At 46.3% G+C, this 19,748-nt stretch overlaps 1 protein-coding gene across 1 annotated transcript in view; it reads right to left on the bottom strand.

The window, feature by feature from the left end:
• The window catches only part of mmp15b (matrix metallopeptidase 15b), a 140,068-nt gene extending 131,338 nt beyond the window's left edge, over positions 1-8,730 (bottom strand). Inside the window, exon 1 of the mRNA XM_038806990.1 lies at positions 8,371-8,730. Coding sequence (XP_038662918.1) covers positions 8,371-8,475 — 105 coding nt within the window. The 5' untranslated portion in view covers positions 8,476-8,730. The remainder of the gene's footprint in view (positions 1-8,370) is intronic.
• Positions 8,731-19,748: the final 11,018 nt, after the last annotated feature.

Below are 19,748 nucleotides of genomic sequence, written 5' to 3'. Positions count from 1 at the left end.
AAGACAGAGTAAGGGCAATAAAAGAAGTCCCAGCTCCCACCACAGTCCAGGAGTTACGATCATTTCTAGGGTTGGTAACCTATTATGGAAAATTTATTGAAAATAGGGCGTCCATCCTAGAACCCCTCCACCAGCTACTAAAAAAGGGGCAAGAATGGAAATGATCCACCCGCCAAAACCGAGCATTTAGGGACATTAAGGAACAGCTGTCATCCGAAAATGTCCTAGAGCATTATGACCCAAGGAAGGAGTTGGTGGTCACTTGTGATGCATCCCCCTACGGGATAGGAGCCGTCTTAGCCCATAGAGGAAGGAATGGGGAAGAACGGCCAATAGCCTATGCTTCGAGGACCTTGGCGATGGCTGAGAGGAAGTACGCCCAAATCGAGAAGGAAGGACTGGCGGTGATATTCGCAGTAAAAAAATTTCACCAGTATCTGTACGGGCGGAATTTCACCATAGTGACGGACCATAAACCGTTATTAGGATTATTAAAAGAAGACAAGTCAATACCCCCGATTGCATCAGCTAGAATCCAAAGTTGGGCGTTGCTACTGGCGGCGTATAGATACGTTCTGGAGCACAGATCGGAAACGCGAGTAGCAAATGCAGATGCTTTGAGCAGACTTCCCTTCCCGGACACTCCGCCACAAATACCAAAAGTAGAGGAGACAGTAATGACTCTAAATTTTTTGGACATCCTACCAGTAGACACACAACATATTTGGTTGTGGACGCAAAAAGACCCAGTTTTAGCCAAGATGAAGCATTTACTGCTAACAGGGAACTGGAAAGACCAGTGGAGCCCCAGATGCACCCATACTGGAGCAGAAGGGACCAAATAACCGTAGAAGATGGTATCCTATTATGGGATAGCCCAGACGGAAAGGATACCCACACCCCAGCCCCGAGCAATTTCTCCAAACCCCGTCATCCAGTCGTCAGAGTCGGAGGTGGACACGCTCGACGAGGCCGCCGTGACACCTCTCCCCAAGGAGGAGGAAGAACAACTTCCAAGGAGGTCGTCAAGGAAAAGACGGGCACCTATAAGGTACACCCCGCCCACTTCGGAGAACGACCCGGCGGACAACACAGGAGGTGACAGACCCAGACATGAGGAGCAGGAAGAAGCTCCCTGCTTCCCTCAATGATAGCTCATTGAGGGGGCCTATATAATCACCTGTGTAGGCTTTGTGAGCCAGTCTTAAGTTGACTGGACTGCTAGCAGCACTGTTTGTAGCTGCTCCTGTAATATCGTTATTGTAAATAAATATTGGTGTGGTGACGGAACTCCTGCCTCCCGTGGATTACTACAATCACTAACAAGGTGAAAGCCCTTGATGGAAGAATTACTGATATTAAAAAGATGTTTAGTTTGTCTGTTCAGTCTGGTGGCACTATATATTAAGCAAAGCAATTCTTCCCAATAATTAGTTGAATGGATATATAGAAATACACTTTTATTGTACAGCACAGGAATAGGCCATCTGGCTCAAGTGGGCCATCCTGGTGTTTATGTTCCTCACAAGCACCCTCCCATCTTTCAACATCTAATCCTACCAGCATTTTCCATCATGTGTTTACCTAGCTTGTCCTTAAATGCATTTATTTCATTTGCTTCAACTACTTCTTCCACATTCTTTGAATAGAATACGTTTCTCCAGAATTGGATTTGCTAGTGACTGCTTTATAATTAAGATTCCTGGTTTTGATCTCCCTCACATGTAGAAACACTGGGGGACAAAGTGGATACAGCCAGAAAATGAGTATGGAGATTGTGTACTGCACACTTGGTGCTGTTGCTAATTAAAAAGGTAGTAGTGTGCAGAGTGACTCCACATCTCACCGACGGCCCACATTCTTCAAAGGCTAGCAGCATGTATAGCTAGCCTGCATCACTTAAAACCAGCTTGTAATTCTTAGAGTGGAGGTGCATTCTGGCTACAGTAGGTGCCGAAAATTGCAGGGGGCGAGTATATAACCTGTCAGAACATTGAATATGACACAGCAGGAGAGAAGCATACAACAAGATTCTCTTATGTAGCACTGGAGCCCACGATGCAAGAGGTGTCCGCAGTGAAGTCCTCTACCCTGAAGTTCATCCAGATAGACATTGAGAAATAGATGGCAGCAGATAGTCATCACAATCAATGTCAGCAGTCTAGCCCCAAGGACCTGAATGCAGTGCCACAAGTGATTCAATGAACTCACAAGTGGTCAAGCTCATTACACTCATCTTCAAATGCCAAACCCTTACAAATGAAACGCTAGTCTCACACACAGCTCCATGACTACCAGCCCTTGCCCCTTCACTCAACTACTCACATTTTGTATCAGCTACTGCTCGTACTTCACATTCACAGCTTCACTTCACCTCTACAAACATACCACTGCTGCTTGCCTCACAACCACATCTCGCAGCTTGCACACTTTGCCAGTTATTTAACCATGACGGCCTCATCACCCAAATAATTGCACCATACTCACTGACACACTGCCCTCTCTCTTGCAGACAAGGTGGTGTGTACAACTACAGGCAGCAGCACCTAACTGGAAAGGGACATGCATCAGTCCAATGGAGAAGATGGTACTGACTACTATTGGAGCGGTCACAACCATGAGTAGGTCATCGAATGACCTAATCGACCGTCTCACATTCCACTTCTCTCATCCCATTTTTTTCTGATGTAAGCATGTGCTTCCTGTTTTCTCCCTTTTTCCTCATTGTAACCCTACCCTTGTGCTTATCTCCCAAGAACTGCCACCTGGTTAGGCAGTGGCATGGGAGTATAGAATTCAAGAGGAACAAGACGGTGACAATGAAAAATGATCATTCAATCTCACACTCACAGGACCAACCCAAACAATGGGACTCTGTAAACTTTAGAGGGCTGTACAGAAACAGGATATGGGTAAGGTGAATCACCAGGCATGAGTGGCCTGCAACCAAGGCAGGAGGCAAGGCTTGCACATGTGCCAGTTCCCTTGAGGTTGAGTTCTGCACCAGATGACTAAAATAAGGACTTAATGGGGCAGCATATGGTAAAAGGCCGAGAGGATGCACAATCATAGAATCCCTACAGTGCAGAAAGAGGCCATTTGGCCCATCGAGTCTGCACCGACACTTCAAAAGACCACCCTACCTAGGCCCAATCCCCTACCCTGTAACCCCACCCTAAGAGCAATTTGTCATGGCCAATCCACCTAACCTGCACATGTTTGGAATGTGGGAGAAAAGCGGAATACCCGGAGGAAACCCACGCGGTCACGGGGAGAATGTGCAAACTCGACACAGACAGTTACCGAGGTCGGAATCGAACCCAGGTCGCTAGCAGTGAGGCAGCAGGGCTAACCACTGTGCCACCGCACCACCGCACATGACTCACATCAAAGACATCTAAACTGTTAATCTTTTGAGCTGTTAAAGGAACTGTGAAGTTATACACCCCCCACCCGCCCAGCCGTACTTTGATAATGACAGATTTTGTCAGGTTTGCCACATGGACTGCTATCACCATGAAGGAGGGTGGAGGAGTTAGATGCAAACTTGCCACAGATCTCATAGCCCAACATGGAAGGGTTGAGGCCAACTCCATGAAAACACATGTAGACCCAACCAAGGTACAGCATCTGAATCTTTATACTTTAACTTCCATTGCAGCACAAACAATGGCCACCCAGTGTCTGAGTTCTGCAATGGAAGCTCAGATTAAGGTCATCCAATCTCAGCTTGCTGCAAAGCAGGCTTTGACAGTATCATTAATGCTGTTGATACCAGTGTTCAAAAAGCAGGTAGGGTCTCACAGCAGGTTAGTAATCTATCCTTGTACAGGTCACTTGGCTTGTTGAGGCCCTACCCATGACGAGTGGCGATGACTCCATGGAGCACAGATCTGCTGTCCTCTTTCAGAGAGACAGCATCTGTCCTTCCACCACGATGACAACAGGACTGTTCCTGCTGTTGCCAGTCAGTCAGCCAGCTGAGACTGTTTCCGCCCATGTCAAGCTGCTGCAGTCTGAAGGCGGACCTTCTTGGCCCAGAGCTGGTTGAGGACATCCTGCAAGCCCACCTTTAGTCTCCCCTACTGAAAATCAGCAGCATTCCACCAGCATACTGCAGCCATTGGAGTAACACTGAATAGGTGCATTAGCCAATGCAAAGTCATAATGGAAATGCATAACAATGAAATATTGAATATCTTTTAGATAAAGCTAGCTTGAAACTGTTATTTTGACGTGGTTATTTCTGGTCATGAAGTTGTAATAGTCAGTGACAGGGGAAAGGTAATATGTGGGTCTGTATAGAATTGGCATTGTGTTCAATGGTACCACAGTTGGATGAGGTAATCAAAGAGAGCTCAAACAGAAAGGAGATGAATTGATTGCCTCCTTCCTTCCTCCCCAGCCAATCACTGTATGCCTGGTGGCAACGTCTGTGCCCTTACAATGGTAAAGCTATGCAAGAAACTACAGAGCTGGTGACAAATGCCTGGTGAGTGCTGCAGGGTTCCTACAAAGCATTCAAGCAGTGAAAGCATTGCTTGAGCCCCCTAATAGTTTTCTCTAGGAGGTTTCCTGTGGCTCTCATAGTCATCGCACTCATTGCATTGCATACCAAAGTCTTTAGCCAAATGTAGAAACGATAGCCCTTGCAGCCCAGCCGCGACCTTCTAGTTTGACAAGGTGGCTCAAATTCTGAACAACAGACTGCTCAGAATAAAAGCATCAAACCTTCTTCCAACATACTGGTCAGTCACCTTTTTTATAAGCTGAGCATGGCCACACACCAAATGCATACTCAGGGAGTGGTTGTGGTAGATATTCTGCTTTTAAATAATAATAATATAATAATAATAATAATAATAATAATAATAATAATCGCTTGTCAAAAGTAGGCTTCAATTAAGTTACTGTGAAAAGACCCTAGTCGCCACATTCCGGCGCCTGGTCGGGGAGACTGGTACAGGAATTGAACCTGCACTGCTGGCCTTGTTCTGTCTTACAAGCCAGCTGTTTAGCCCACTGTGCTAAACCAGCCCCTGGTTATGCAAAACCATATGTGCACAGTTAATGGCACCATGCAGCTTAGGAAAATCCATTATCCTGGTGAAGCCACCTGCATTATCTGCCTCTTTCCCTCAGGTTAAAGAAGGCAATGAGGCATAAAGTGTATCAATTTCCTACTTTATACAGCAGTAGACAGAAAACTGGGAAATGTTAAAGATATCACCTGCCCCGGCCTGGAAGAACCCTGGTGTAAAGAAGTCATGGCCACGCTACTTGGACAGCCACTAATAGCACCTTCCTCATCCTGCTTTAAGGCTGCAGGTCTGCCTGCAAGTGGTTGATTTTTTCGATCACTGCCTTCATGTTGCAAATTCTGCTCTTGTCTTAGCTTCAGGGAAGAGAAATGGTTCCTGAAGACTTGGGTTGATAAGACCTCATGCATAGTCCCACTGCCTCTTGTCCTTTTCTCTCTGCAGGCAGCTTGTTTTTCCCTGAATTACCTCTGCTCAATTTCCTTGTCATACAGTAGACCAGAAGAAGAATGATAACTAAAGCACGCATGACTGGTTTGACCAGAAGCAAGGCTTTCACTACATGCAACACCACTCCCTGTCAATTTCACCAACTTTTAAATAGCAATAGAAATTCACAGCATTTCTAACTGAGGCGGAGCCAGCAGAAATCAATCAGCAACAAAACTGAAAGTAGCTGATGATCCCTTTGAGGGGTGCTGATGGGAAGGTCCTTTCTACTGCTGAATGCATGCTCAACTATGGATGTTTAACAGAGGGCATCAGCTGGATTAGTGAGGTTGAAAATAGCTGCAATAGTTCCAAGTTGGCAAGAACCAACCTCCTCCCCGTACATCTGGCACACCTCCCACAAATCACACTCACACCCTCACCAAAATGGTCTAGCATATACCATTCAAGTTGTGTCTGCTCAGAGCATGGACATTATTTTGGTACTAAATTTGCACCAAATACAGGCAAACCACCCAAATTTAGCTGCCATCTTCTAATCAAATAAACGGTTTCATAATTCACCTTCTCTTTCCAAAGGAAATAATCCCAACCTGTTCAATCTTTCCTGGTAGGTATAATATCTGAATTCTAATATAAATCTTTGTTCCTTCTCCAGTACCTTAATTAGTTCAGAATTATATGGAGACTAGAACTGTGCATGGTATACCAAATGTGGTCTACCCAAAGTTTGATATCAATTTAATATGGCTTCTCTACTTCTCAGTTTTATCCCTGAAGCAATAAAACCCAGTGCGCTGTTTAGTTTGTTTTATGGTCTTATTAACTGTTTTCCTCCTTGTGATTTCTGCATCTCTACCCTTACATCCCTTTGCAACGTTACCTCATTTGGTCTTATTTTCAATGGAGACAATGGTCTCGATATTCTTCCTACTAAAGTGCACCATATCGCAATTAGCTATATTGAAATTTTTCTGCCAGCTATACGCCTGCTCTGCAAGTTTATTAATGTCTTCCGGTAATAGTAATTCATATTATAAAGACCTCCAAATTGGCGGTTTATGCAAATTGTGAGCAATAGCGTTTCCAGTATCAATTCTTGAAAAGGGCAGCATGGTGGCAGAGTAGTTAGCACTGCTATCTCAGTGCTAGGGTCCCGGGTTCGATTCTGACCTCGGGTGACCGTCTGTCTGGAGTTTTACATTCTCCCAGTGTCTGCATGAGTTTCCTCCCGGTGCTCCGGTTTTCTGCCACGGTCCAAAGATGTGCAGGTTAGGTGGACTGGCATGCTAAATTGTCCCTTAATGTCCAAAGGTTATGCGGGGATACAGGATAGAGTGGGGATTGTGTTTAGATAGAATGGTCTTTTGGAGGATCGGTGCAGACTCAATGGGGGCTGGATGGCCTCCTTCTCCACTATAGTGATTCTATGAACACACTTTCCCACATCTAGTCAGTCACAGTAACTACCTTAAGCTCTCACTCTTGGTTTTCTGAACCACAAGCTTCAAGCACAGTATTAAAGTCCAATGTCAACAATATTTTAAAACCAAATCAGACATAGAATCTGATGACAATGACTGTATTACCTGGAGTTATAACCATAAAACTCAGCAGCACCAGTAGAATCTTTAATGTACATATATTCTTGGAGTTCACTACTGCCTGATTATTTATACTGAATAAACAAGTCTTTTGCCTGTAGCTACTGACCTGACTCGATCAGTGTTCGTTAATATTTATTGTGGTTCCCTGCTATTGACAGCATAAAGAGAGTCTATCAGTTAATGATCCTATTGTGTAAAAACTAACTGTAGAGTATACTTTACAGAGCCTATCACTGCACAATAATCACACCCTACAGTCAGGCTCAGTTCATTAAACGGTGTACAGTAACGTAAATGGATCTGAGTACTATTGTTCAATTAAGATCATTATCTAAGTAGCATACAATTAGCATAATAAAATGCAGTCTAATTGTGCTTGGTAACACTTGTGTATATTAATAATGTAGAGTATTATTGACTGCAAATTAATGGATTCAATATGTTAGCCTTTATATTCTCACTCTCCGATTCATCCACCTATATTATCAGGTTAATTCATGCACATTAATATGAGACAATGGGTATATTCATGCAGCTTAACATTTTACCTTTATTAGCAAATGTGTTGTTCTGAGAATATACACATGCACCTTAATACTGCAAATGAATCAGTGCACTTTAATAGTGGACAATAAACATATGCATGCATTTCAATGTTAGAAATGTATTTGCACTGTTACCGACAGGTCAGCCATGCAACTCAATGCTGTGAATGTATTAGTCCACTTTAATATTGAATAATGGAACAATGAATGTATATTAATGAAGTACAGTGAGACTATCTTCCACATCAATACTGATCAGTGAATCTATTCATAAGTATCAGTAATGTGCAATGAATAAATTCATGTATTTTAATACAATGCAGTTTAATAGCATATTATAGTACTGAATGAGTTTAGGGATGTATATTAATTTTGTACAGCAAATAAAAACATTGAGTAATACTGCGCAATGATCAAACCATGCAAATTAATACTGTAAAATTAGTCAAGCCATTAATATATTATTGAACATCGACTAAATGCATATTAATACTGTGCAATTTATTAGCACGCTTTAATACTGGCCGACGAGTCCAACCATGCATACTTTATACTGTACAGAAATAACGTGTATCAACATTGTATTTCCCGGTGTTTGTTAATAGTGTACAGTCAGATCAGCAACAGCTATACGAAGATGCGTTTGTCTGTACGAATACTGTAGCAGCTGTGCATGCAGCGACCCGACTTGAAAACTGACTCCAACCGGAGTTTGGATGTCTTCTTTACCTCTGCGCTAAAGCTGTCCTCCTCAGTCCGGCTAGAAACAGCACAAAGCCCTAGAATGAGAACGGGCACTGTCCAACCTCGGCTCCAGCACAATCTTCCGGCCATTTCTTAGCGATGTGCTTTGGTTCCACCGCCCCGAGCCCGGGTGATCCTTTCTGCTCTCCCTTTCCTTCTCTCTTGTTGTATGATCAAACTGCACTGACCGAGAAAGTCAGCGCCCTCTATAGTTAAACGAGACCATTTTTATAGTCAGGGGACGGTTTCTTTGCCCAAGTCTAATTATCAGTCTTCATCACTCCACTTCCTCTCCCATTTGCAATTAAAGTGACCGCGATGCTACGTCCATTCTCTGGCTCCTCCTGCAAACACGCCTCCCTTCCTATTTCACTCCCCAAACTTGAAAGAAAACTCCGACTCTCATATTTGCTTTCCTTAATTTGATTTCCTTATTCTCCGAATACTCGCAAGTCAAGATCAACATTTTCTCGTGATATTTCTCAGTATGCTACATGTTTTGTAAGAACAAACATTAAATCATATATTCTTTCTTCATACTATATGAGTGGTGTTGTTTTGGACAGGTGGTGGTGTACCACAGCTTCACGTCAGACCGTCAGCAAAGGTGAGACGGGACAATATAACCCAATTTTCAGAAGGGAATGGAGGGTACTCTAGCTCAATGAGTGTGCTGTAGTTATATAATGGCTATCATCTATTGTCTTGGTTGTGCTGAGGTAACTGCTGAGTAGTACAAGTTCTCGTCAAAACCTTCTGTGGGATTCTCCGCCAGCGGGATCCTCCGCTTTTTTTGGCAGCACACCCACGCCCGCAGGTTACCCAATGGCGTGGGATGGCTACAGTGGCATGGCTACAATGGGAAAGCTGGGGGGGGGGGGGGGATTCTCCCATTCGGCAGCAGTGTCCACGCCGTCAGACGACGGTGTGAACGGCCGCTGGGAGTACCGATTCTGGCCCCAACAGGGGGCCAGCACAGCGCTGGAGCTGTTGACGCCGCTCCAGCCTCCCATCGAACTGTGCGCCGCGCATGCGCGGTGGCCTCCCTCAACGTGCCAGCCCCAACACAATATGGGAGTTCAGGGGTCGGAGCGTAAGAAAATAGGCCCGGGGAGCGAGAGGCCGGCCCGCCGATCGGTGGGCCCCAATCGCAAGCCAGGCACCCCCCCTGGGGTCGGAGCCCTCCGGAATCTGCCTTTTTAGAGCGGCCGCTCGGCCCATCTGGGCCAGAGAATCGGCGGCCCGGCCGCATAGAGCGGCCAGCGACTAGAACGCGCCTAACGCACCGCGTCAATGGCGCCGATTCTTCACTCCGAGGAGAATCGAGTGCCGGCGTCGGGGCGGCGTGGCACAGTTGCAGGGATACTCCGGCCCGGCGCGGGGCTGTCGTGCTGGAAAATGGGCCTGGTGGGACAGAGAATCCCATCCACCAGAGGGCCATGTGTGGAGGGGAACAGAGTGATTGTTCAGTGTCACTGAAGGTGCAGAGATGCACAGAGTGGATGCCAGCTGCCTCCCAGCGAGTAGATGTTTCCAGTACGCATGGATGCCATGAAAGAGCTGAGGCAGTCAAAGAGGCTGGTGGTGGTGATGGTCTGGAATGCACTGCCTGAGATGGTGGTAGAGGCAGGTTGCCTCACATCCTTTTAAAAAGTACCTGGATGAACACTTGGCGTATCATAGCATTCAAGGTTATGGGCCAAGTGCTGGCAAGTGTGATTAGGTAGGCAGATCAGGTATTTTTCATGCGTCAGTGCAGACTCAATGGGCCGAAGGGCCTCTTCTGCAGTGTATTATTCTGTGATTCTGTACCCATCCAAATTATTTTCAAATCATTGATTGTCTCAGTTTCATCATCTTTATGCCTACAATGAGACGTATGTTATTGCTTGATGTCAAAATGGACATGCAGTTAAGGGCAACAGATGGCAGGGCCAGATTTCCTGTGGAGCCATTGTTTATGTTGTTGCAGACTGCTGGTGGAGACCCCATTTTCCTTCTAATGGGATTAGTCAGATGTGTGTGCTTGCTGGATAATAACTCTCTTATAAAAGGTGAATTAGAGTCTTCTGTCATAGAACTAAAAGCTACTCATGTGAAACATTGTTGAATTAGCATAACGGCCTTGCAGTTATGCCTGCCTTCCAATTGTCATAACGCTTGGGATAACTAAGCTGCCTTCCTCCAATGCCTAAACTCTGTCTGAGCTCCTCTGGAACATGCTCTTTGTCTTCCTCTACCTCCTCCCTTCCACTCCGAGGAAGTGTCGTGTTCCAGGTCCACCTCAACACCTGTTTGTGTTGTCATGTTGTGCAGCACACAGCAGCCAGCCACAATGTGAGACATTCTAGCTGGCTCATACTGGAGGGCACCACCCAACCGTTTAAGGCAACTGAAGCACATCTTCAAGATGCAAATTGTCTGCTTAATACATGTACACATTAGTTGGTTTTGGTTTTGCAGCCTCTCTGCATCCGTGACTGGTTACCGGGCGGGTATCAGGAGCCACCACTTTAGATGATAACCCTTATCCACCAGGAGTCTACATGTTAGGCTGAAGACCAGCTGGATATTCATTGTGTGGAAGCCTTTACTGTTCAAGAATTTTTTTGGCTGGTCTATCGTTGGTTTGATGATTAAATGGGTATAATTGGGGCGGCTCGGTGGCACAGTGGTTAGCACTACTGCCTACAGCGCTGAGGAACCGGGTTTGATCTCAGCCCCGGGTCATTGTATGTGTGGAGTTTGCGCATTCTCCCCGTGTCTGCGTGGGTGTCACCCCCCACAAACCAAAGACGTGCAGGTTAGGTGGTTTGGTCATGCTAAATTGCCCATTAATTGGCAAAAGAAATAATTGGGTACTCTAAATTAATTTTTTTCAAATGGGTATAATTGATAACCACCTGGATCTGAGAGAATTGATTGATGGTGGCAAATCATCTGTGCCTGTGATGCCCCATCTGCCTCAAAATGGATGTATTCTCCCACCATCCAAAATTGGGCAACCATGGCCTGCCTAACATAAGATACCACCCATGCTCATAATTCCTGGAACATACTAGATGCTGAACTTGATGACTGCATGTAGGGGATTGCCACAAAGGCTGTAAGGCATCCGATTATTTAGGATCTGAGACCAACTTCCTGGATATGTACAGTCTCTTTTGGCACTGATGCACTGTCATTTGCAGGTAGTTGACTCTTGGGCAGCACACATGATGTCTTGGATAGTGCCTTACTATGCTCACTGGTCTTCTCCTGACCAGGAGAATGTATTTTGTGAAACTCCTCCTCATTTCCCTTTCCATTATCAGAATAGCCTGCTCTTAACTCAACTCTCTCAGCCAGCTCATGTTCATTCACCAGGCCTTCTTCTGTCAACCTGTGCTGCCCAAGTGATGCCAGCAGCCTTATGTCCCGGTCAAGAGTTTTCCCACCCACTGCTCTCAAATACTCTCAGCTCCAGCAATGCCAACACTGCACCACTAGTTGAGTATTGAATATTATTCTACACTTCTTAAGCATGTTGATCAATGCAGGCCAGGCATTCAACTTCATGGCTTCCTGCTGTGTTCACAATGACTGCATTTTGAGGTGTCCCAATCCCTCCATCTTCCCCATGTCCCCTGATTGAAAATCTAAAACAGCTGCTCAAAAGCCTGTTAATGAGCTCCACAATGTGATCAACAACAAATGAATTGGAAGCTTGTGGGTTGCTGGCCTCCCCCACTTTGAAAATCATGTAATAAGGGTCGGGGTCCAGTGATGGTAACTAAGAATGCTGTTTTCAATGTACACGCATACCTGAACATGCCCTCACAGACGTCTGGAAATCCAAACCCATATATCACAAAGCTTCACCTCATACCAAAGCAGATAAACATGACTACATTTATAATTTGCATTTGTCACATTAATTATATAGCACAGCCAAGTGGCATTAATGTATTCTTGTTATCTCTTCTCTCTTTTTTTCCATTTTTAAGCCTCTTTACTACTCAACTTCTCTGTAACATTGCCAAGTTCTAAAATTTTAACAGAAGACTGCCTACAACTATGAATGCTGTGATAATTTGTAACCTTAGATTCCCCTTACTTTTTCTTGTTTTCCCATGAAAGAAAAACAAAAGTATAGGGATTTCGGCACAGTCCATGACTACATGAAAATAACATGTCCAATGGCATGAGTTGGGAGAAATTTCACCAATTTCAATTGCAACTCATTAAATGTGGAGGAGTTGGTCAGCCTGAGAATATACAAAAAATAAGACATAGATAGGACTAAGAAAGAGGTTCTGCTGAGGGGCTATGTGCCCCCAGAGGCTAGGCCTGGATTTTCAGAGTCAATTTGACTCAGGTGCTTTTTAAAAATGGTGGTCTGGTGCCATTTCCAGGTTCCCGACTCCATTCCTGGGCTGTGCAATTTTGGGTGTGTCTTTAAAGGGTGTGGGTTGGTTCCGGTCAAAAGTCTGCATTTGGCACTCCTGACCTGGCTGGCATCATTGGTATCACCTACTCCTCTGCAATTTTCATGAAGCCGGGTCAGGTTTATAAAGAGTCGTGGTTCACAGCCCCTTATGGCAGTCGTGAACACTTCTCTGCATAAGGGGACCTTTTAAAGGGTAAGTTCAAAGGATCCTCCATATGTCTCAAATGTCAGGTTAGATGCTCCATCTACCCATCATGGCCCCTCAAGCCAAGCTCGCCTCTCCCCCTGCCCCCTATGGGCCCTCATACCCCCATTCCAAGACATGTTCTTCCATCGAAAACCTATGGCCCCTATGCCAAGCAACGGAAATTACATGCCCACTGATCCAATGTACACTTTCTATAATCACTGAACGCAAAACTGTAAAATAGGATATTAAAAAACCCTTGAAAAGAAGAAATTTATTGAGACCTTTCTCGTACATTAAAAAATTGTCTGAAGAACAAGTTAAAAAACATGTCAATCAACCAGGACTTCTGAAGTCTCCAAAACCACAAACCCTAGAAACCACTCAACTTGTGGAAACAAATATTGTGAAATTGGCCACAGAAATCAATGAGCCTGAGCTATCTATCAAACAATGTTTCTTATAGGGAGCAGATAGCCATTTTTATCATAGCTGTCTGGGCTCTCAGTCATGCATGCACAAAGAGTTAAGTGGTTTCAAGGGTTCTAAAAATGTGACACTTTTATTAGGTTGTACTTCAGACATTCCTTCAAATGAAGGAGAAAGTTCTCAATCAATGACTTATTTTCAAGGGTTTTTCTGCATATACAGCTTTAATTGGTTAATTGGTTCTAGAAAGTCTGCAGTGGGTCAATGGGCATGGAAATGCCATAAGTTGGAATAGGGACAGACATGGGCAGCACGGTGGCGCAGTGGTTAGCATTGCTGCCTTACGACACTGAGGTCCCAGGTTCGGTCCCAGCTCTGGGTCACTGTCCGTGCGGAGTTTGCACATTCTTCCCGTGGTTGTGTGGGTTTCGCCCCCACAACCCAAAAGATGAAATTAAATGAAAATCGCTTATTGTCACAAGTAGGCTTCAAATAAAGTTACTGTGAAAAGCCCCTAGTCGCCACATTCCGGCGCCTGTTCGGGAAGGCTGGTGCTGCTGGCCTGCCCTGGTCTGCTTTAAAAGCCAGCTATTTAGCCTTGTGCTAAACCAGCCCTAATGTGCTGGGTAGGGTAGGTGGATGTACAGGGTAGGTGGATTGGCCACACTAAATTGCAGCTTAATTGGAAAAAATTAATTGGGTATTCTAAATTTATTTAAAAAAAGGAATAGGGACAGACATGACAGGCCATGGAGTTTGGGTGGAAGGTTAGGATTTGGCATGGATGTGCGTGGGTGAGCACAGCATGGTATCGGGGCCGAGGGGAATGGAAGGGTAGAGCTCGGCATAAGAGCATGTGGTTGGGTGGAAGGGCAGAGCTTGTCATAGGTGGCATGAGGGTCATAGGGAGTGGGTGGAAGGGCAGATCTGCCTGTATCTGTGATAATTTTAAAAAATCTGTTCCGGCATTTTCAATAGTTGTTTGTTGATATAATCCTAAGCACCATCATTATAGCATTATTAATGCTTGGCTGCTTTCCACATCTACAATTATCACAGTGGTAGTGGTGCGGCAGAAGTGGGATTATAAGTTCACAAACAAATCCCAGCGATTATTGCAAATATTAGCCGTCTTTGATGTGGGTTATAAATACAATTATGTTTTGATAAAGGATTAAGTACTTGAATTAAATTACATGTTTTGAATAGTCTTTCATGAATATATTGTCAACTCATGTAATAGATATTCAGAACTTTATTTTATTTCACCTCAGCATGACTCCCGAGGTCTGCCCACTGTGGAATACTGGCTGAGTTAGCAAGGTGTGTGGGTAAAGAATGGTTTGTGGGAGGCCATGAGTTGGCAATAATTGACATGAGGCTATAAGGAGCAATGGGGATGGGTGGGGGCATGATTTGTCATGGTGTCCATTGGGAGTGAGTATGCCCCTGTTGGTTGGCATGCGTTGGCATGTAAGGGCATGGGGAGTGGGTGGGAATGTGAGGTGTGAGGGCTAGAGGGCCAAATGTTTAAGAAAGCAACTGGGACTTCGTCCTAGAGAACCAAAGAATGCCTTTTAAACAATCCACCTCAGCATTCAGCAGCCCCCGCCTGTCGTTGTTCCAGCCTACATCTAGGAGCAGCAGGCCTGACCCAATTTCGTACCCTCACCCTGCCGAACAAATAACCCGCCATTCAAGCTCAGCGAGCCAGGAAATTTACTGACTTCCACTACGTAGTTCAGGTGCAAAGGTCCAGGCCAAAGATTCTACAAAATAAGTTGAGATATCCCTGGCTAACATCCCCAGCAGGAAAAGAGAATCCCAACGGCCAGAGAATTCTGGCTTATATCTAGTGGTTTTCCTTTATCCATCTGTTTGTTACATTTTCAAAGAACTCTAATAAATTTGTCAAGCACAATGATTAGTGCTGCGGCCTCAACTAGTTACAATTAATGCCTTGGAAAGGACGGAGTACATTGTCAGTTGCTGAGAATACAAAGATAAGTGGGAAAGCAAGTTGTGAGGAGGACACAAAGCGTCTGCAAAGGAATATAGATAAAGTGAGTGGGTAAGAATTTGACAGATGAAGTAAAATGTACGAAAATATGAGGGTATCACTTTGGTAGGAAGAATAGGAAAGCAAGTTATTTAAATGGATAGGTTAGAGAATGCTGAGATATAGAGGGATCTGGGTCTTTTACATGAAACATATAAAGTTAGCAATCAGGTAAAGCAAGTAATTAGAAAGGCTAATAGGGATGTCTTGCTCACAACTGATTAGACAGGGCAGCATGGTGGCGCAGTGGTCCCAGGTTCGATCCCGGCTCTGGGTCACTGTCCGTGTGGAGTTTGCACATTCTCCCGTGTCTGTGTGGGTTTCGCCCCACAACCCAAAGATGTGCAGGGTAGGTCAATTGGCCACATTAAATTGCCCCTTAATTGGAGAAAATGAATTGGGTAATCTAAATTTATATTTAAAAAATTTGGTCTCTTTTTTAAAGGCAAGATATCCTTGCCAAGGTCAATTACTGTAATGAAGGGGTTGTTTTATGAGGAAAGTTTGAACAGTTTGGGCCACAGTAATTGGATGTTAGAAGAATGAGAGGTGGCCTTATTGAAACATAGAAAGTTCTGGTGGAGTTTGGCAAGTATTTCCCCTTGTGAGGGAACCTGGAACTAGGGGGCATAATTTTAAATGAGGGTTTTCTCTTTAAGATGGAGATGAGGAACTTCTCTTCTCAGAGGGTCTTGAATCTTTGGAAATTTCTATTCTCGGCTGAGACCAATTTTTAAACTATAGGGGACTCAAGGGTTATGGAGAACAGGCAAAAGTGGACTTGAGGCCAAGATCAGACTGCCATGATCTTACTGAATGGCAAGTCGCCATGTCTTACTCCTGCTCCTACTCCTTATGCTCTTATGAATTACTAACGATAAAGTTAAAGAATGTGCAGCTGCCATGCTGGATCCAGCAAAGTTCCCAGGCGCCTGCAGATGTTCAATATTACTAATGGTTAATAAATAAGAAAGGCACTTGGCAGAGCAAACAAGATTACAGCTGCCATAGGGTTGCAGCTGCCAACCACATGCTATAAGCATATCCTGCAGCGCCACTTGCAGGGGAACTAGTGGCTCACAGCAGCTGAACAATGCTTGTGATTCATAGAACATACAACTTGCAAGCTGAGGAGTCAATGTTGGGCATGCATTAATGGTCCAATTTGCAAATTGCAACCATATAACTGAGATATCCTCCCATGCTAAAACATACAGGGCACTATTCTCCGAAATGGAGACAAAGTCCCGACGCTGGAGTGAAAATCGGAGTGTTTCACTCCGGCGTCGGAGCCCGCTCCCAGCCCCCTATTCTCCTACCCCCGGGGTATAGGAGCGGCGTCGCGTATTTTACGCGCGCTGTGCCTTGGCATCGTGTAAAAAGCGGCGCCGCGTAAATGACGCGGCCGGCGTCACGTAAATGAAGTCACCCGCGCATGCGCGGTTGCCGTCCTCCCGTCCTCGGGAGTCATGCCCGCCTTCAGTTCAGTTTAGTAGCAGGCAGGCTCAGTTGTAAGTCGATTAAAGCCACAGTTCTCTTCACTCGTGTCTTTGAATGAATTGATGGTCGCATCAATTTAATCGACTTAAAAAACTATCATGGAATCAGCCCTCAAACCTGAACGACTGGAACTCGATCCACAGGCCGCAGAAGCAAACAAAATTTTTTTGCATTGGCTTCGGTGCTTCAAGGACAACCTGGCTGCGTCGACTACCTCCTCTGTTACAGAAGAACAGAAACTCAGTCTTCTCCACGTACGGATGAGCCATCATATTTCAACTCAACTTGATGTAACTGACTCTAATACTGAGGCCCTCGCGATACTCGACCGCCTATATGCGCGGTACATCTTTACAACTCGCCGCCAGCACCCTGCAGAGTCGCTAGAAGACTACCTTAAAGCTCTAGCACGAGAATGTAACTTCCAGGCCGTGACAGCCTCCCAACACATGGAACTCGCCATCCGAGACGTGTGCATTGCAGGGGTCCGATCCAATTATGTGCAGCAGCGTCGCCTCGAGAAAGGGGCGTTCCCGGCCGATCACGCGACCCCATCATGGACCCCCGACCAGAGACTGCCCCAGGCCTGCGACGCGCGGCCACCCGTCCACAACAGAGGGCTATTGTGCCACATTTGCAGCCAGCCCCAACACTCCCGGCAGCACTGCCCAGCCCGCAACGCGACCTGTAGCAGCTGCGGGCGGAAAGGGTACTTTGCGAAGGTCTGCCTGGCCAAAATTAAAAACTGCAACTCGAACGCTAACCAGAACACTCGCCCCTCCAACACACAGTCCCGCAGACCCTGCAATGTGGCAGCGTGTCTGCCGACTCCGCCTCCTCACAACATGTGCGACTCATGGGGGCCACCATCTTGGCAATCCTCCTCCACGCGGTCGGCCATGTACAATTCATGGGGCCTCCATCTTGGGCGCCATCTTCCTCGCCGCCCGCCACGTGCGATCTATGGGGGTGGCCATCTTGGATGCCCTCTTCCTCGCCGCCCACCACGTGCGATCAACGTGCCATCTTGGCCATCATCCGATATGCCACACGACGACTACGACCTCAGCGGACAGTCATCACGGGGCCGCTCCAGCACCGCAGACCACGCCACCGACTACCCGCAGCTCAGTGCAGTCACTTTGGACCAGTCACGGCCAAAGCACCTCAAGAGCTTCCTGATAACCGTCCAAATTAACGGATACGAGACACCGTGCCTCTTCGACTCCGGGAGCACCGAGAGCTTCGTTCACCCAGATCTGGTAAAGCACTGCTCGCTTCCGATATTTCTGAAACAGCAAACTATCTTCCTCGCCTCGAGGTCACACTCCGTCCAGATACAAGGGCGCACTATTGCGACGCTAACAATACAGGGCGCCAACTACACCAACTTCCAACTGTACTTACTCCCAGACCTCTGCGCCCCCCTCCTCCTAGGACTGGATTTCCAGTGCAACCTCAGGAGCCTAACACTCATCTTCAGCGGGCCCCTTCCCCCTCTCACTATATGCAGTTTAGCAACACTAAAAATCGACCCCCCTCCACTCTTCGCTAATCTCACCGACAACTGCAAACCAGTGGCCACTCGCAGCAGGAGGTATAGCCTGCAGGACAGGGTATTTATTAGATCCAAAGTCCAGCGTCTCTTACGTGAGGGAGTCAGAAAGGCCAGTAATAGCCCCTGGAGAGCTCAGGTGGTGGTCGTCAAGACCGGGGAAAAGTTCCGGATCGTGGTTGATTACAGCCAGACCATTAACCGGTTCACGCACCTCGATGTGTAACCCCTCCCCCGGATTGCAGACATGGTAAATCAGATCACCCAGTACCGCATATTCTCCATGGTGGATCTGAAGTCTGCATACCACCAGCTCCCAATCCGCCCGGAGGACCGCCACTACACGGCATTCGAGGCAGACGGCCTCCTTTTCCATTTCCTCCGGGTTCCCTTTGGCGTCACGAATGGGGTCTCGGTGTTCCAATGAGCAATGGACCGAATGGTGGACCAGTATGGGCTGCGGGCCACGTTTCTGTACTTGGATAATGTCACCATCTGCGGCCATGACCAGTAGGACCACGACGCCAACCTCCACCGATTTCTCCAAACAGCCCAAAAACTCAACCTCACCTATAATAAGGGGAAATGCGTTTTCCGCACAACCAGACTAGCCATCCTCGGCTATGTCGTGGAAAACGGGGTCCTAGGACCCGACCGTGACCGTATGCGCCCCCTCTTACAACTCCCTCTCCCTCACTGTTCCAGGGTCCTCAAGAGGTGCCTCGAATTTTTCTCATACTACGTCCAGCGGGTCCCCCAGTATGCGGATAAAGCCCGCCCACTATTTAAGGCTACACTCTTCCCACTGTCAGCCGAGGCTTGCCAGGCCTTCAACTGCATTAAGAAGGACATTGCCAAAGCCGCCATGCGGGCGGTAGATGAATCCATCCCATTTCAGGTGGACAGCGACGCCTCAGAGGTCGCTCTCGCTGCCACTCTGAACCAGGCAGGGAGGCCAGTAGCGTTCTTTTCCCGAACTCTCTCCGCTTCGGAACTTCGACACTCCTCAGTCGAAAAGGAAGCCCAAGCCATTGTGGAAGCCGTACGGCACTGGAGGCACTACCTAGCTGGTAGGAGGTTTACCCTCATCACCAACCAGAGATCGGTTGCCTTTATGTTTGATAACTCGCAGCGGGGCAAAATCAAAAATGACAAAATCATGCGGTGGAGGATCGAACTCTCCACCTATAATTATATTATATAC

This window comes from Scyliorhinus canicula, chromosome 9 (genome assembly GCF_902713615.1).
Source record: "Scyliorhinus canicula chromosome 9, sScyCan1.1, whole genome shotgun sequence".
NCBI lineage: Eukaryota > Metazoa > Chordata > Chondrichthyes > Carcharhiniformes > Scyliorhinidae > Scyliorhinus > Scyliorhinus canicula.
This window is presented reverse-complemented; position numbering and strand designations above follow the sequence as displayed.